This window comes from Uloborus diversus, chromosome 8 (assembly GCF_026930045.1).
Source record: "Uloborus diversus isolate 005 chromosome 8, Udiv.v.3.1, whole genome shotgun sequence".
NCBI lineage: Eukaryota > Metazoa > Arthropoda > Arachnida > Araneae > Uloboridae > Uloborus > Uloborus diversus.
In genome coordinates this window covers 23785802-23805414 of record NC_072738.1, presented here as the reverse complement: position 1 = coordinate 23805414, position 19613 = coordinate 23785802, and the positions used below count along the sequence as shown (strand labels likewise).

The 19613-nt window shown below is 32.1% G+C and overlaps 1 protein-coding gene across 3 annotated transcripts in view; it reads right to left on the bottom strand.

Annotated features, from left to right (window-relative positions):
• Positions 1 to 200: 200 nt before the first annotated feature.
• LOC129227271 (inositol-pentakisphosphate 2-kinase-like) overlaps positions 201 to 19613 on the bottom strand; it is a 50587-nt gene continuing 31174 nt past the window's right edge. For all 3 annotated transcript variants that reach the window (XM_054861791.1, XM_054861792.1, XM_054861793.1), the window contains 4 exons: positions 11865 to 11988; positions 8450 to 8555; positions 3000 to 3073; positions 201 to 467 (listed from right to left, as the gene is read on the bottom strand). In XM_054861791.1, coding sequence (XP_054717766.1) covers positions 314 to 467; positions 3000 to 3073; positions 8450 to 8555; positions 11865 to 11988 — 458 coding nt within the window. In that variant the 3' untranslated portion in view covers positions 201 to 313. The remainder of the gene's footprint in view (positions 468 to 2999; positions 3074 to 8449; positions 8556 to 11864; positions 11989 to 19613) is intronic.

Sequence of the window (19613 nt, the reverse complement as noted above, 5' to 3'; positions counted from 1 at the left end):
CAGCCTTGCTCTGTTATCTATTTGCTAGAATCAAGACAGCAATCTAGAGGAAGGACTGAATGTCATGGGAAGGAGAAACAGACGTATTAATTTTTAGTGTACTACTTGTACTTAATTGGGTAATAAGCTTTAATAATATTTTTTCATTGATTGCCCCCCGCCCCCCCCCCCCAAAAAAAAGTGAATGTCTAAATATGTGCTTGGAGTGCATTAACTGTTTATTGAATGCAACTAACATAAAAAAATACTTGGCTTACATTTATACTTTATGGGATTTAATGTAATGAAACACATTTAACATCACAGATGTTGTTTAAGCACAAGACTCTAAAAGAAACGGTCTTTCCTTATACAGTTTTTCCACTTTACTGATGTGCTTAATGTCTAGATCTGCAATGGCAATGGACATCAGGTATGAATTCCCATAATCATCAGAGATCACATTCTGGTTACGTAGTTTTAATCCGCTGAAAATAAACAAATAAACCTATCTTCAATAATGCTCCTTAAAACAAATAATAAAAGATCAGTGGCATAGTTGTAATGGTGTCATTTCCAAAATTTTAAAAGTATTTTTTTCTGAAATAGCACGCTTAAAAACATAGGATCTGACCATTTTTTAAATAATTTGTTTAAGTTAAATATTTTTTTAAATATTACTTAAATCTGTGCGTTTCCGTTGTTTATGATTCTGCCGATGACATCACAAATGATGAAATGCCATTCAGTGTTGCCATCCGCAGAGCAAAATATTTAATTTGCATCTTTAATCACGTGTATTGGCAACGATATGGTTGATAGCAAGCGTAGCGCGCAATTTTAATTTGCTTCTTGATTATCATCACGTGGAAAATTGGTTGAAAGATGCGCCAAAGAGCATCATTTGTGACATCAAGACCACGCCTCATTTGAAAAATCGGACATTTTGAAAAATTAATTTAAAAATAACTGTTGGGAAAATGAAGATATTTTCTGGGTCCATGTTATTTTTTTTTTTTGCTTATTCTATCAATTTCAGTGACTAAAAGTACTACTTTTGACTGAAGGAAACAACCCCATTGGCAAAATTTTCATTTATTAATAATTTAAGATTTGTTATTACACAAACTTTTGATTATCATCCAGGCCCGTCATTTAGAGGGGCCAGGGAGGGTCAACTGTTCCCCTGGCTTTGAAAAATTAATCATTTCTTATAAATGGGAGTGGTTTTTGTTGTTTTCCAATAAAATTTACATTACACGCCATTTGCCCCCAAACCTGAAAATATTTGAAATGGAAGACCTGTCGTCATCTATACTAAGAGATGTTTCCTTTACACAGAGGAGAAAAACAAGAATCACTGGAACTGATAAACCTTAACATTTTTAAATGAACAAAGATCATGTCATCGTCTTATGGTCTGCAAAAGATGACCTTGGAATTGATCATTTCTTATTGGGAGAAGGCCACTTCATCTTCCTCTCCCCTCAACTTCTAGCTGCTACCTAATTTTTAAGAAATAAGTGCTTTTGTGTTAATTTTTTTAATAATAACCCAGGCTCTGAGGACTACTAAATACTTTTACAGCCAAAATTTACTTTCTGGAGGGGGTATGGGGTGGCATCTGCTCATAACTGTCTTTAAATGTAAATAATTGTATAAAAACAATTTGCAAAATAATTTTTAAGAAAATAACTTCGTTGCATTCACTTCGCTGGCATAGTTGTAAAAAAGCTCAAAAACAAGTTTTCAAAGTTAAAGCTCCATTTGATTTTTGATGCTGCTTTTCCTTTACGACGGAGTTGATATCTGGATTAAAACTAGATAGTTTTAGTCTCAAATAACTCGCAACATTCTATGTATTTCAACTTTTTTTTTTAGATTGCAATGAAAAGTGTCATTCAAATAAATATATTGTCAAAAAGCACTTCAAGTGTCTCAATTCACTGGTTAGTCATGCCAGGTCTACCATTCTTAACTAGAAGCTTGAAGCTAATTCTAGTTTTTTTTAAAGCAATTTTCTTTAGAGAAGTTTCTGATTCATTAGATTTCATCTCTTCAGTTATATGGGAAAGTTCCTAAGAAAGATGAAAAATCTTAATCTTAAAGTTCCTTATTGGCTATGATGAGCCAGGGTGAGCTTTTGAATGACGGTACATCTAAAAGGTGAGTTTTCGCAAAAAAAATGGAAATTGACACCCAAAGATTTGTCTTGGTTAACATTCTCAACCAGTGTCCATGTCCCAGTAAAACACTGCTGGCGGTCCACTTGTGGGCCGCAGTCCATGGGTTGGGAACCGCTAACCTAGATGAATACTAGTACGGTCGACCCTGCTTAATGGAATAGCCAATTTGGCGAGAAAAAATTAATTTAACAATCTGTATATTCCAATACTTGGGATCGAAATGACACGTATCAACTGTTTGTTACATCAAAACTTTATTGCATTAAGCGTGATATTTTTTTAAGCAACATTCCAACAAGCGGACTAAACTATTTTTCAGTAATGAAAATTATAGGAACTTGAACTACAAAGAACCCCTTTGTGTTTGCCCTGAAATTAAGCTATGAATCTTCTTCTTAACTCTATTTTGAGAACTTCCCTTTTTCATCTGAAAAAAGCTTTCGTCTTGTGTGAATAACAATATGTTTTTAAAAATAATCAAGTGTTTCGTAAAATATTAGTTGCAATATACCAGACAGCTCGGTTATCACATCCAGTGACTGCAGTTTTGTTCTTATTAGAACTCTTAAGTCTGGAATAGTGAATAACCAAGCTGGAGGCAGATGTCTCCTCAGTGACTGAAGATATATAGACTAATAAGAACGAAACTGCAGTCACTGGATGAGATAACTGGGTTGTCAGGTGCACTGCATGTAGTTCTGCCTTAGCCCTGGCTTAGGGGCGGTAACTTACTGCTGAACTATTAGTTATTTATTTACTTCAATAGGACACAAATTATCACTAAAAGGTCATAAAAATATTTTATTAAATAAAAGAAAAGTTTCAACTACTCACCAATTTAGCACCTTTTTGAATGCAAGCATAATTGAGCAGTCTTTCATTGTTAATGCTACTAGAAACTCCCAGACCTAAAAAAAATACATGATTTCAGATTCATATTTAAAAAAAATAATAATTATAAACAGAATTTCAGTAAAACAAGAGAAAATTAACTGTGAGACATATAATTATATTTTCAGAGTTCACACTAGGAAAAATTTCAACAAAATTTAAGCTGGATTAATGTGGAAATATAGTGCAAATCAATGTTTTTAAGTAGGATTTTGGAAAAAACTGTGAGAATTTTATGAAGCCATGAACTAGCTTGAACTCTAGAAAACATTTGGAAATCAATGATTTCAAATAAAATATTTGAAATAGAATTTGTATTAAAAAACACTGATCCTTCCTTCCCTCCCTAGTTGTTAGTTGCCGATTCAACACGAACTACTACATAATTCCAGTTTTAAAAAATATATATTTAATGCAACATATATTTGTTTCGTTTGAAATGTAGCTCATCTAGTGCAATGAAATATCCATTACCAGGCAGAAAAGAAAACACAAAAAGAATATAATAAAAAAAAGCTTGATTAAGTTTTCCAGAGACAAAAGTACCGTTATAAAAATGTATTTGCTTGTGTATATTTCTATTATTACACATAAAGGTTAATACTCATCAGGGTTCGAAAATATGATATTTTTGAAAATATCCGATATTTTGATATGTATCAGATATTTTGATATTTATCCGATATTTTCAACCAGCACAAACTAATCTTCAAAATAGTAAATGCAACCTCAATATTTTTTTGTATTATTATTACAATATGTTAAACTTAATTAAGGTTTCTTTCATTATTTATATCTAATATTTCATTTTACATTTTTATCAATTTTAATGGAGTTAATTTAGCATTAGATGTTTTACTCATTTTTCTTTGGTTGGCTACTTTTACAGTTATATAATTCAAAAATAAACAATATGCATTGTTGGTGCACAGTCATGAGACATTTTCTTTTTTACTAACTGATGTTTAATGTTTAATTAGGCACTTTCAAATCAGAATTAAAATTGACACATTATTAATAATTTAAAGAATATGAAATAAAAAAGGAATATTATATTACTTCGTTATATTAATGATGTATTAATGCATCATAAAAATATAGTACATAGGTTATCGTTAATTTTGAATAATAAATGAACAATATTACTATGATTAATATAATTTTTTTTATTGAAAATATCGAGTTGATAAAATAAGTATCGAAAATATCAAAATATCGTGATATTTTCAAAATAAATATCAGATATATATTGTGATATATATTTCTGTGAATCTTGGTACTAGTATAATTATAAAAACCAAAAATGTTTTTAAAACAATACTAAGATAGTGAATTATAGAAATAATAGTTACTTTCCTCAACCTTTTGTTTAAGATTTAGATATTTGTGTAGTTTTAATGCAGCATAACTTAAGTCAGTAAAATGAATCATCTTTTTTAATTCAGTATTTTAGACATTTATGAGTTAAAATAACAAACTTAGGATAAAACATCAAACCATGACTGCACCATGGCACCTGTGCTTGTATTGACAAATATTTTTTTTTTTTAAACCCACATAAATTGAAGAAAGCTAATGTTCCTAACTTGGCTGCAAGTGGTTCTTAACAATGCTGCCTAATGTCATTTTGAAGAAACAGCCCACATTCTAATGTTTGTATGTGTCGGTTGGGTCATAATCAAATGGAACTGATGTTGTAAGCCATTAGTTCCCAACCCGTGGTTCACAAACCCCTGTTGGTTCACGAGAGATATAAAGGAGGTTCGCGAAAATGATATTGTAATGGCAGGATTTTAATATGCTTGCTGAGGATTTTTTATTCATCATTTATTTGTTTCTTACTCTACCTAGCCTTCCACAAAAGGTTTTAAGTCATCAAAGTTTACCAGAAGAGGACAAGTTGTAATAACCCGTCTTCGTATTGGTCATACCTGATATACTCATTGACATTTGCTTTAAACATATCTTATGTCTGTCATTGACATCTCTTATGTGTGTCATAGAGATCTCTTATGTCTGTCATATACATCTCTTATGTCAAAAAAAGACTTATTAAATTTTATTACCATTTTGAACAACGTTTCTAAGTGAAAAAGGATAAATACAGAAGCAAATTAAATGCTGAACATAATGTAAAACTGGCAGATATTTTGAGTCTAAGTTTGATCAAGCTTTATTCCACAACTAGCTCATTAAAAGTTAAACCTTAACAAAGAACAATCACTGGGGTTGCTTTTTGCTGAATTTATTTTGGATTCATTTTCTAGCTATTATTTTAGTTTGTACAAATATTTGTGCATTTATATTTTGCAGTTATGCGTTTGTCCTTGTCATGAACTATTAAGCATTATTACTGAAAAAATTCTCCTAAACTTTATTGTGTGTGCATTTTTTTTTTTTTTTGCTTGTTACTTATTTTATTTTTAAGGGTTCCCCAATTTCTCTCGAATTTTAGAAGGGGTTTCCCAGAGGAAAAAAAGTTGGGAACCACTGTTGTAAGCTCACGGGTAAGAACAGAAGGGAAGATTGTTGACGATACATTTAATAACTTAATGAAAAAAAAATCATATCATATAAATTACACTACATTTCAAAACAGAAATAAATTTAAAATGTTATATAAATCAAAGAAATCCATTATAGTAAGGCACTTATTTGTAATGCAAACTGCATTTATCTGAAAGTTAGTTGCATTTTTCACAAGAACGGATCCGGAAAATGTGCAAAGGGGGGGGGGGCTGAAGCATCATTTTTTAACCCCCGACACACAAAGGAAGTGTGTTATAAGTTTTACGTATCTATGTATCTGTGGCACTCTAGCGCTTAATGGATGGACCAATTTTGAAAAACCTTTTTTATGTTCGAAAGGAGAGTTGATCGAGAGTGTTATTAGCTAGGTTGCGTCTTTGGATGACATTAATTAATGAAAACATTTATTTAAAAAAAACTATAAAACAGTTTTAGCAATTTTTGCAGTGAAAACATATTTAACAATTTAAAAATTTAGTTCTAAAATAAAGAGTAATTTTTTTCTGCATCTGATAGAATGTGTTTGAAACTTCAATGTTATATAAAATTCGAGTTATGACGTTTCTTGGAAGTAGATTTTAAGCACGGCTAAGCCTTTTTAGCCTACGTTCCCAGTAAAAGTCAGAAAAAGAAGAAAAAAGCATGAAAGAAGGCTTAATGCATCTTAAAAATATCCCGAAAAACAAAAAAAAGTCAAAAATAAATAAAATAAATAAATATCGAAAAATTAAAAATTGGAAAGTAGGGTATTGAGATGGGAAAAATGTCTGTCTGTCGGTCTGTCTGTCTGTCCCCCCCTAATAACTTTTGATTGAATAGTCCGATTCGAACAAACTTTTTTTTGTTCGAAAGATCTCGGCAAGGACACCTCATTCCCCTATTTCGCTTTTTGGTTTGAACTATTTTTTGTTCAATTTTGAACAGTTCAAAAAAACTTAACATTAGCTCCTACGGGGAAATTCAAGGCAATTCCAAACTGTGAGGCGAAATTGCTTCAAACAAACTTTGTAGGAAAAAGCTTTTGATGAAAAACTTGTATATAAAATATCTTTTTGATTTGAACACTTTTCTGTTCAATTTTGAACAGTTCAAATCCCTTAACATTAGCGCCTACGGGGAAACTGAAAGTCAATGTAGATTCCGTACTTGAAGGCGGATTTACTTCAAACAAATTTTGTTGGAAATAGCTCTTGACGCCGAACTCCAGACTCCGACAATTTAGGGGCACCTGAATCCGAATCCGACTCCTGTGCCCGACAATTAATCGGACTCCGACTCCCCGACTTCGACTATGACTTCCTAGCTTTGGCAAAAATTTATACACGGACAAATGACTGACTCCGATTCTTGGATATTCGACTCCGACTCCTTCATCCCAAAATTAGATTGACTCCGACTCCGACGTTATGGTTTTAACTGTGAAATAATTATTGTTGATGTGATTTGTTTTTATTCTAACGCTAAAGTTTTTATTTAGGTATTCAGTTTTCGGTGAATAAACTCGAAGTCATTTATGTTTCTACATAAAGATACGCGCAGACGATTTTCTTTTTTTTTTTTTTGACAATGAAAAGTATTTCTTTACGTTCACATTTTATCGTTTTTATTTATCTTGAGAAGTGCATTAATTCATTTAAAAAATTATTTTTGGCAACAGGGGAAAAAGAAACGTTTTTTTTTTGATTGGATGTATTTATTTTAATGAGCTTATTAATTTTTATTATTTTTTTTTTCGTTTTGAAAGCTGTTGAAGAATTTTTTTTTAATGGAAAAAAGTGTATTAGCTGCTTTGTTTAAAAGTTGCTGCTATTTTATTTGTTTGTTTTGTTTTTTTTTTATTTTTTTTACGCATCTAATTTTTTTAGATGAGTGAGGAATATTTTATTCCTAGAAAGTAGCTTAAAATATTGGAAAAATATGTTTGAAACAATTTGCGATTTTAGCTATTTTGAGAACATTGATCAGGTACTAGAAAGTAGTATAAGTAGGGGAAAGTAGGCTCGTCTAGTTCTAGACAGAACTTCTTGTTTCACACAATTGGTAACTGAATTCATTGTTGGCCGTCAAGAAAAGAAAACATAATGATTTAAAATTTTATCTGTTACCAGTTACTATAAAACACTTGTTATTGACTTTAATAGTATAAGGTTTTTAAAAGGATTTCCAATTTTCCCTCTTAATTCTACATTTGCGTGTCGGTTGGGCAATTTTTAAGATTTTTAATTTTAGTTACTTGTATTTAAAACAACTAAAATATAGACATTTAGCCAAGGTGGTTCTTGAACCTATTCCTTTCCTTTTCAATTGATAGAGTTTTTTAAAAATTGTATTTTAAAAAATCAATTTCTTAATAATTCCAGTGGAATGTTTTAAAACCCACTAACTCTAAAATTGCGTTTTTTTTTTAAATTAAGTTCCGAAAAATTACGGGTGTAAAGTCACTGAACCCATTCCTGCCTACACATAAGATGTCTACAATGACGTCTTTTGGGCTTACATTTTGAGAAATACCTGAAGGAAGGCTTCCAAAGTCCTCCGCCTAAAATCATTTAGGATCGTCTGTCCGAAAAGTTTCTGAGAGGGAGATTCAAACCCGATTTCTTTCCTTGACATTATATCACAGATGACCTACACTTTCGTTTTAGAACCTCAATTTGGAAAAAAATGACGGTGAAAGGTCCCTCAAGGGAGGAGCAATCGCCCCCATCACCCCTCTTTTGTATCCCTCCTTGATTTTTCATTACTTATTTAATTTCCGTTCAAATTTCTCTTTGCATCTTTTCAATTGTAGCCAGCAGGAAAATTATCAGCTACAGTATAAAAAAACTATTATTCAATGATGACAAAAAAATGCAGTAACTTACTTTTCTAGAAGCAAAATGATAATCAGATTCATTTGACTGCTTCAGATTTTCTCCTACATGTGAAGGAATTGAATACCTTGAAATACATCCAACGTAATCTGATGATCTATCATAGGGGAAAAAAGCATAAATAACTTCTATTGAATTCCAAAATAATGTAAATAAGACACTAAAGACAATAATGATAACAAAATAACATATTCAAAATCACATTCCTGCCTTTAACGTACTTTCCACAAGTGATTGATAAATAGCAGTACTGCTGTGCTAAGCACAAAAATCGTATCTGTACTTTTTATCAAAATTGAGTTATTGTCATGAGGTGCTTCTTTATAACATACTAGTGGTATCCGCACGGCTTTGCCATTAGTTTTCTCGCCAATTTGCTATACTCATTTGCTTGCCCATGTTACGGTTCCATGTTATGATAATTTCATAATTTATTTGTCCACATTGTGATAATTTGCTCGGTAAAATTTTCTAAAAATTGGAATAGAAAAAGAACAAAATCGAATGCTTGAAAAATCGCTTCAAGGTGCACATCCCCCATGCTACAAACTAATTCTGTGTCAAATTTCAAGAAAATCGGCTGAACGGTCTAGGTCAGTGGTTCCCAACCTTTTTCACGTTTCGACCCCTTTTTCACCAACTAAACAACCTGCAACACCCTATGTGCCCCCATATATATATATATATATATATATATATATATATATATATATATATATATATATATATATACACATATATATATATATACACATGTGTGTGTGTGTTCTTAGTGTCTGCCTTTCACTGAAGTGAATGAAGGCGTTTTCTTTAAACAAGGCCGTCGCGTGGTTAAATATTGTTAGGAGGGCATTTGGTAGTCACTCATTTTTTTTTCAAACGTTCAGCAAGACAGGAGAGAGTCAGATTTTTACTTAGAAGGGGGCAGGTCGTCATTACTAGCATATGAGAAATCACACTAAGGGAATTGAGTTATATAAGTGGAGAAAGAGAATTAACTATATGAATCTACAGTAGTTCTAAAACTGCAGTTTACACGATCTCTGGTGAGGAGAAGAGGTTTATGGACTTCTATGAACGGTTCAAGCTTGGAGACTGCCTTCGAAATTTCTTAGAACTGAAGTCCTAAAAATTAAGTTTCAAACGCTTTTGACAATAGGATAGGCAGGAGGAGGATTAGGAATGCTTTCTAATTTCTCGAAAATGAAAATATGTCCTAAATAACCTCAGTTGTAGACCATCTTAGTTGAAATTGTGTGAGAGAAAGGACTCGGACCTTTCCTCGGAATTTTTTTTATTTTGAGGTTCTAAAAACGCAATTATGGGCTATCTTTAAAAATGTTAGGAGAAAGGTTTCTATTCACATCCTCCCCTCCTTATTTTTTTCTGAATTGAAAATCCAAGCACGAAATTTTAGAAAAGTTTTAATGATGTGGTGAGAGAGAGGATTGGGGGTAACCCCAAGGAATTTCTTTGAAATTTAAGTCCAAAAATGTAAGTAGTAGGTTATCTTTGATGACAAAGGAAAATCTTCGGAGACCCTCATCCAAATTTTTTAGAAATTTCTACTATCTACTCTTGTAAAAAAAATTCTAAATTTGTATCATAAATAAAAAATATAAGTTTGATTCAGTATAAAATATTTGTAGGGGAACATGGGGCAAAGTGAAATGATGAAATATTTACTCTGCTTTTAGCTCCATCGATCAGGTATTATTTTAACTATGAAGTACCATATGTAGTCTATTCCAGTCGCGGAAAAAAAATACCGCTGAAGATTAAAACATTTGGTAATACAGACAATTTAAAAAAATTGATACTCATATTGCAACATTTTGTTGGAAGTCAAAAATCACTTTTGTTACTATAAGATGATAAAGTTCTTGTTATTATCATTTGAAGCATTAGTTGAGACCTCCTAGCATTCAATGCAGCAAAAATTTAGTCAATATTAACTTATTTGTATTTTAAACAAATTGTACAATTAGTCAAGTACATACGGGGCAAAGTGAAATAGTTTGTTTTGTTTACTCACTCAATCATTTAATCTAAATCACTTACATTTTCATTTATTAATGAATTCATTTACATTCCTTCATGTATTAATTCACTTATATTCATTCATTCACTTATTATATTATATTCATTCATTCACTTATTTTCTTATTCGCTCACTCTTTTTTACTTGCTCATTTATTTTTCTTCACATATCAATTGATTTATTCATTTAATTATTAATTTTTTGTTTCATTATCTTTTCATTTATTCATTCAACCTTTTATTTTCTGATTTTTTTTGATCAAAAATTATGTTTTATAATCGAATAGAAAATTTTTTATTTAGAAAAATGTTTTATTTTTCACTTTGCCCCATGGGAAAAAAAGTGAAAAATTTCTGCTTTTTTTAAAACTCAAATTTACTGCCAAAAGTAAAAAATACTGTTTCAACGCAAGTTTTATTATAAAAGATTGTTTCTTTTTTAATGTACTGTAATTTTCAAAACAAATTTCCGATTCGTACATTTTGAATAAACTTGGTCATCTTAACCATTTTCCCTACATCGTAAATAGTTTCCTGTATTACTTTTCATAAGATTGAAAGACATGTGTCCATACAAAGATAAAAGCCTTGCTTTCTAGAATATCAATTCTTGAGCGTAAAAATTAAGACTGACATCCACTATCTTTGAACTCAAGCTGTTGTACTTTCCCTTCAAATATTAGTGTATCTGTAATACTCAAAATTCAATACAAATCTGTCAGTTGCTTGCTTAGTTTACCAAGTTTTTTGTTTTAATAAAAAATAGGCATATTATTGGTAGTATTTTGTGAAAATAAATCTAAAAATAAGTAGAAATAAAATAAATAGGTAAAACAAGTATCTACAATAAAAAATTTTGAAAAGTTTTTTTTTCTTTTTTCGAAGCAGATGGTTACGAAAATGGGAAATGTGTCTGTCACCAACTGACCCCACCCTCACCAAATAAGTTTTATACAAATACTCTAAATGGAACAAAAGATTTTTTTTTCAGTTTGTATGTATTCGCTTTCAGTTTATATGTATTCGCTGATCATACATCAACTCACAATATCCATTTTACAATTTACATGTCGACTACAATTTACATTTTAATTTACCCTGTTTTGATGAAAGTTTGGGAGATTAGGGAGTTCAGGAAAAGATCTGAAAATTCACGAGTTTCCTGAATGAATCTGGAGGGTTGGCAGCTGAGTTATATGAAAGGGGAAAAAATTAGTAGCTTTTAATACATTTAACTCAATCCATATTATGTGCTCCACTAGAATTATAACATGGATCAACAAGGAAAAATTAAAGGTCTTGTTTCAAGTAAAAATCAATTGTGAATAAGTGTAAAATCTCCAACTTAAAACAAAATAATACTTACTGTTCCGAATTGACAATGATTTTGCGATACAAAGGGTACAACTTTGTTAATTCCATTGTGTCTAGACTTTGAACATTTAATATTCTCTCAAGCACACAGCCACGTGGCAACTTATGACAAAATTCTGAAAAATATTAAAGTCGGTAAATTTGTAGCTATATTATACTTTCAACAGATAAAATTTTTATTTTTTGGAGCACATAGTTTATTCTACTGACAGAAATATAAAAATAAACATTTATAGTATAAAAAAATTGAACAACCTTCTTTGCGTTTGGAATTATTGTCATATTTAGTTACAGTACTTCCCTACTAAATGAGAAAATATGTCATTGTAAAAGTTTAACGTCCAAAACGCACATTATTTTGAAAGTTAAAATTGCTAAGTAGAAAATATAAAATCCTCATATAAATAATAGCCAATTGTCGAGTAACTCATGTGTTTCAACCATGGAACTCACGCCAGGGCATGATAATTTGATAATATGTTTTGGTAATGTTTAACCTTTAGCCAACGGCGGTACATATGCTGTACCGACAAAAAGTGCTCTCTTCCTACGGCTGTGGTACAACGTCTGTACCAGTCCTTCCCTTCCCCCTCCAGTTACTTCCCGCAGTTGATAATCCTTTCACACACGCCTACGCAGGGAGAAAATGAATGAAACGCACTACACCCCTTTTGGGGGTCTGTCAATCAGAGGCGTTTGGCATAGTTTTGTTCCCAGTGAGGAATGTGTGGCGAAGTTTCGAAAAAGAGGGGAGAAAGTTAAGCAGAAGTAAAATACTTGAATCAAAGAAAAATTTTTGATAGCCTTTTTCTGTTTAATAACCCAATAGTAAGGCTTCCTATAATTAATAACAGCATATTTTACTGAGTACAAAACACCTATTTAGTTTAAGCAGTGTAGATATTTAGGGAGCAGAGCGCAAGAAACATCATTCTCCAAAATATTTCTTTTGTTATGGTTTTACAAAAATAATTAAACACTTGAAAAGCATATCTTATTTTGCTAACTTTTCGAAAATGAATATCATGCTGAATAAGAAACAACTTATCAATTTGCGATTTGCCACGTTTCATTTATTTCTTTATTTACATTTTAACTGAAAATTATTTGTAATACCGTTTCAACAAAACATGGAAAACATTCTAAAATCAATAAATTTGAAAGAGAGGTTCAATTAAGAATCTGTGTCGTGAATCTTTTGGTTTGAAAATTGAAAGTTAGACTAAATGCTCATTTTTTTTTTTTTTATAAAAAGAGTCACTAGCACAGCCAGAATTATCTTCTGGAGGGGGTTTTCTGTTCAAAACGAGCCTTTTCATATATAAAAGTTATTGCACTAGGGATGGCAAGAATGTTAAAATCAAGGGCTCTCAGGGGTGTTTTTACACCCCCCCCCCTTCGCTACGCCTCAAAATCTATCTAATTGATCACTTATTGAGTGAAAAGCATAAAAACTTAATTTCAGGGGTAGGAGTTCAAATTTAAAAATTCCAGGACATAATTTTAATAAAATTCCAGGACAATTCCAGGACATCAATCATGACTTTACAGATTACTTTCGGAGCAAGTGGAACCTTCAATATATAACTATTATGGCACAGAAGAATAAATGGTTAATTTAATCTGTTTATTTACTTAATTATTTATCCAGGAAACACTGGCAATACTGCTTAGTCCCAGCAATAAGTATATCTACTAATTTTCATCACTATAAAATGAAAACTATGATCTCCAGCTAGCAGATGAGGCCATAAGATGGATTTAGAAGGAAAATAAACCAGGGGTTCGCAAATTCTTCCGATTTCTGGTACCCCTATATGAGGAATTAGAGGGTACTATGAGGAATTAGAATTTCCTCCTAGCACTCTACTCTATGTGTTACATGCAGATTTAGTGATACCATGGACACTTCGTCTTCTCCTAGGGAATCCCAGGGTGCCGCAGCAAAGATTGGGAACCCTTGACATAAACAATGAAATAAAACTAGCAACTGCAGCTGCTAGACCCATGAAAATTCAGTATTTTTAACAGTTCTCAAAAAAAGAAGAAAAAAGTTATCAGCTAAAGTAATATCAACTTGCATGTAAATTTCAAAAAATACTCTGTTCATGAGATGTCAAACTATTTTCTAAATAATTATGATAGCAACACATTTTAGTTTAGATGTTTGTTGAAACATTGTTACATATATACATTATACACTCATGAACATATTATATATTAATACATTTTTAATGAGAAGCAATTCTCTTGATTTTTTAAATTCATTAACAACTTTACAAAGATCTTGATGAAATAAGGACCAACAAAATGAACAATCTAGCAACTTACCTATTAAAAACATCACTGAGCTTTACTGTGAATTGAAAAAGTAGGATACACAAGCAGAATATTCCAAATGTTATGTATTTATATGTTCTCCAAAGATTAATAAATTTCCATAAGTTATTCAAATGTTATTAACAGGCTTTTTGTAACCCAAAGATGAGGAATAAACATGAATTACAAAGGAAGGAAAATTTAAGCTTGCCTTTGCCGGAACAATATTAGTAAATGAAAATTTCAGGGAAATCCCCAATTGTACTAAAACAATATTTAAAAAAAAAAAAAAAAAATTTTTTTAAAACAATTCAAATTGAAATTTCCAACAAAATAAATTTTTGAAATTGAATTAACATTTAAAAAAAAATTATGACCAAAATTTTAGAAAAAAAATTAGGAACCTAGTGATATTTGCCAACTAAAAAACTATAATTGCAATGGGCTTTAAGGAGTCACATAACCTCAAAAATGACCTTTTGACCCAAAAAAATTTTAATGGATTTTAAAATTGCTTTGAACACACGGAAAAAATATCAATCTAGCTCAATTATTTAAAAAGTTATGCATGATTTTAGTTCATTCCCGCTATGTGTTTTAATGGAAAAGCAAAACTTTGAAGTGTTTTTTCTGAATGATCCTTTTTTGTGCTTCCATGTTAGCAAAATCACTAAGGATTTTTTTCTATTAAGAAAGTAATTTTTAAATAATATTTTTTTTGCACTCAGGATAATATGTTTAACAAAACTGTGCATTGAATAAGCATTTTATAAATTACTAAAATTTTTAGAGCATGTTGAACCTTAATAAAACATAAGATAAGAAATTAAGATTGTTTACATAATAGATCACAAAAAATGTTCAAACCAATATATAAGCAAATGAATGCAGAGATATTTCGACATAATTATTGTGATCATTAAGCAATAAACATTTTTGAAATAAATGCTAAAACCAAAAAGCCTTAGGGTTTTTAAAAAATTAAAATTTTCAAGTTTTCGTATTTTCGGAAAAAGTGGGCAGCTTTTTTAATCTTAGAAAATAAATTATTGATTGTTAAATAAGTGTACATGCAACAGTTTAAAAAAAATACATGTTTTACTTAAAACTAAAAAAATTGTTTTGAGGGTAATTTGACCGCTTAAGCCAAGAAAAAATAGACAATGAACATACATTAAAAAGGAAATTTGAGAGGGGAAAATCATTTAAGCTTTGGCCAAATTTTTTTAATATTATCCTGGCAAACTGATATGGCCTCCCTGGTCACATTTAACTGGTGAGTTATCTTATGAAGTTCATCATTGCCAGTTGATAATAACATCTGAGCTACTTTAATGTCTTCCATATTGTTCATTTTAATGCCGTTGTTGAGTCGTTCAGACGATTCTATCAGAATTTTCTGTGCTGCGGCCTGACTGTCCAGCAAATCTTTTTCTTTTCCAGAAAGTTCTTTAAGCTTGTCTTCTAATTTAATTTTTTTCTTCTTCTTGGCATCGTTCTCAGCAATGGCTGCCTCTTCAAGTTTTCGTTTCAGGTCATTCTGCTTTATTTTCTCCTTCTCTTGCTCGAGATAGGAGGCGTACTCTGCATGGGATTTTTTAACAGAAGACAACATCTCCTTCGTTATTGGAACAGCTGCTACGGAATTGTTATACGAACGAATTGCATCCTTACATATTCTCAGAGACCTAATGCACTTTTCTGAGAGTGATGCTCGGTCTTATGTGACAATAGAATTGTTAGCAGAGAAACCCCTCTCAGGTCCATGTGCCAAAGTAAGGCACGACTTTACTAATATATACAAATTTTTTAATTTATAAGTACCAGTGGCATCCTTAATTTCAGAAATACCAGCCCAATACTTACAAATATCATTACTTTTTTTAAACTCCTCCTGATATTTAGTCAAATCCTGACACATATAATTGATCCACTCCGAGCCAATTTTGTCACACATTGCATCCGTTTTTATCACTTTTGACATGTGCTTGCACAGACGGTCAATTGATTTTTTTGAATTTTCTTCCATTTGACATAATGGATGCAGACATTGTACATCTCTTAGCAAAGGGTTTGCTAAAGGTAAATTTTTCAATAAATACTTCGCACTTGCTATGTAACATGATCTTATAGCTTGTAATAAGGCTTTGGAATTTTCTAAGTTACCCTGTAATGCTCTTTTTGTGGCAGAGCCTACATCCATTTCTTGCAACTTACTCCACGATTTTCCGGAACTGACACTAACGTTTACAAGTGAAAGTCCTTCTTTCATGATCTTTAACTCTGTGTTTTCTTTTTGCAAAACTTCAAGTTTGCAAAATTTAGACATAACAGTCTGAGCAAGTTCATTTAATTTGCTGTGCATTATATGAATGACTGGCTCTTCTGCCTGGAAAAGTTTTAGGAAAGGCATAAAAATTCCTGCAAAGTAAGAAATGAACTCGAGATATGCAAGTGTATCTGGGTTCTTCAAAAGGGTTACAATGCGAGTATACCTCTCAGTAGGCTTGAATGAACTCTGCTTTGGGAGGAATTTTAAGAAATATTCAGTCAGAGCTGAATATTGCTCAATAATACGGTCACATATTGGACCAAGAGTGAGCCACCTGCTAGTTATGTGGCGAAGAAAAAAATGATTTGCTGCACACTCATTCAAGCTGTCCACTTGTACATGGTGAAAATCTTCTCGCCGTGCAGCTGAAAGTTTAAACCATGTGTAGACATCGATTGCAAAGTTGTCAATATTGAAATTTAGTTCTTCGAGACCATGTTTCAAAGCATTATGCATTGTATGCAAAACACATGATCCAAAATCAATGATGCTAGAAATTTCTTTGCAATTTAACGATGCATTTAACATCTTCAACGCACACAAGTTCACAGCAGGTCCATCCATGGAACATTGCAAAAGTTTTTCTGCATCAAGACCATTGCTTGAAATAAAGTCCAATATTACTCTCACAATCACTTTGGCATCAGCATGGCCAAGAAACTCGGAATGGCAATATGACACAATCACCTTTTTTTTAGTTTCAGACCAATAGCCTATGTGTAAGTCAAATTGTTTTTTTATTTGACTTGTGGTTGTTTCATCAAAATGCAAAACATAAAACGATGAGCCTATGTCTCGAAAAAGGTGAGATTTAAAAAATGGTGCTAAACCAAAATTAACAACATATCTCACCTTTTTTTCAGACAATTTTATGCCTTTTGCAATAGCAGAATCTTCAAAAATAGATGAAAAAAGTCCTGCAAGATCCCCAAGCGAAGAAAAAGAAAAATTATTTTTAATCGCTTCCAGAATTAAAAGTACTTCAGCTCTGAGAATCTTGTCAGCCTCTGAAGTTGGTATAAATTTTGATCCACTCTTTGATACTAAAGCTACTTTTGCAACTTCGCCTGAGCTGCTTCCAGGCTGACTACTAAACGTAAAAAAGGATTGGTTTGCTGTGCTTTTCACTTTAATTTTATGCTTTTCACCATCAGCATGCGATAGAACTGCAGCAAATCCCATATTAGCGATGCTGAAATCCTTCAGGCAAACGAAGCAATGGGCAGAAAGTTCACTTTTTTTTGATGCAGAACACCATGTTTTTATTAGTACATCACTTCTGTCCTTGCAATCCAACCAAGAAGAAGAAAATTTGGTATCTCTTGGCATTTTTTCAGTCACTAATCCAATGCTCCGTATGTATTGGCAGGTTAAATTAGGGAGCACAAACTAAAATCTCCACGTGCATCGAGCACTTCTCTCAAGAACATCCACGAGCAACGCGGACAGCACTCAGAAGCTGCGATGGCGATAATCTACCATTGAGCACAACAACGGTTCATTTCATTTCACTTCATTCTGCGCCACCGCGCACCTACACTCGCAGAGCAGATAGAAAATTCAGGGAACATCTTGAATCCCCGCACCGCTTCATTCCCTCCCTCCGTAGAACTTTCTTTTCTACCAGTATTTTTACAGCGGCGAAGGTGTGAACGTGAACCCTCCAATCCTCGAGAGGCGCACGATCGCTTCGCACACAGCGCATGCGCTGAACCTAGATGGCCCACGTGATCAGCTGAGGAGACGGTTGACGGCAAATAAATACAGCCCGGCGATGGGATTGCAGTTTTCACGCTTTTTTTTTTCAACGGGGAAAACTTTATTTTTTATTCATTCAAACAAAAAGAAAGGCTTGAAATTCCAGAAATTCCAGGACATTTTTAAACATTCAAGGACATTCCAGGACATGAAAAAAAAAATCAGGAATTCCAGGACAACTCCGAGCCCTGTAATTTTGATATTTTAGAAAATATAAATGTATTTCCTTGATATTTTGTCTATAGCGAATATTATTTCAGTAGAAAGTCAAAAGGACTAAGGATATGCTGAATGAAACAAAATAAGTATGGTACACCGGGGCACGTTTACGAGGATTTTTTTTTCGCTGAATTTTTTAATTTTATGGTTCAACTTAGGAATTCTTAAACGTTATGGCCTTATAAAGCAGTTAATAAAGTATAAATTTGTGCATTCAGTTTTCCCCCTGTTTGTATTTAAGGGGCTTAAAATGTTAATTTTTAAGTCAAAGTCGGTTGCTCCTCTTTCTTCCTTGCGCAAAAAAAAAAAAAAAAAAGAGGTTAAGTGAAAAGATTTATAAGAGCACCTGATATATCTTACTCAGTTTTCAATGAGAGTCTAATGTCTGTTTATTTTTTTTTTCTGTTAATTAATTCTTACATTTGGAACTGTTTATGCTAGTAAAAAATGGAAGAAAGAGGTTGGTTTTCTGTTTACTCATGCGTATTTTTATTTTACTTATCTTCTCTTACTCACAAATAACAACGTACTGGGTAGTGAAAATGTATTATAAAGATAGTACATAAATAGGAAATGTTGAAAAGAGGAAAGACTTGGAATCTAAAACAAATTTGCCCAGATATTTTTCTTGTGCATTGTGAAGGGAGCGGAACTTAATCCTTCAACAATTACTAGAGGTATTTCAACCACAATTAGAAGAAAGAGTGAATGGGGATATCAGGGGATTTGTAGGCTGTCTCTCCATATTATCTCACTCGACAGTGATTGACTTTGAAACGCCAACCTGCTCAGAAAAGCAAAGCAAGGAATTGTTCGCTATTATTGTGGATTCTTTCTTGGACACACGTATTAGTGTCATCATTTTTCTGAATAGCCAAGCTGAAAAGCAAAGTTGTCCCCCTTGAATCTAAGGTATTCTACATTGTATTTACAATGGCTTTGTCTCAGTTGAACGCTATTTACCTCCGCATTTTAGCGCATAGATAAGGACATCTGGCATTTATTGAATCCAGTGGTCTACCTCACAAATAGAGTTTGATATTTATTATTTTGTTGTCGTTAGCCTTAGGTTAGATGAGAAGCGTTATTTCAGTGATTTCAATTTTAAAACTG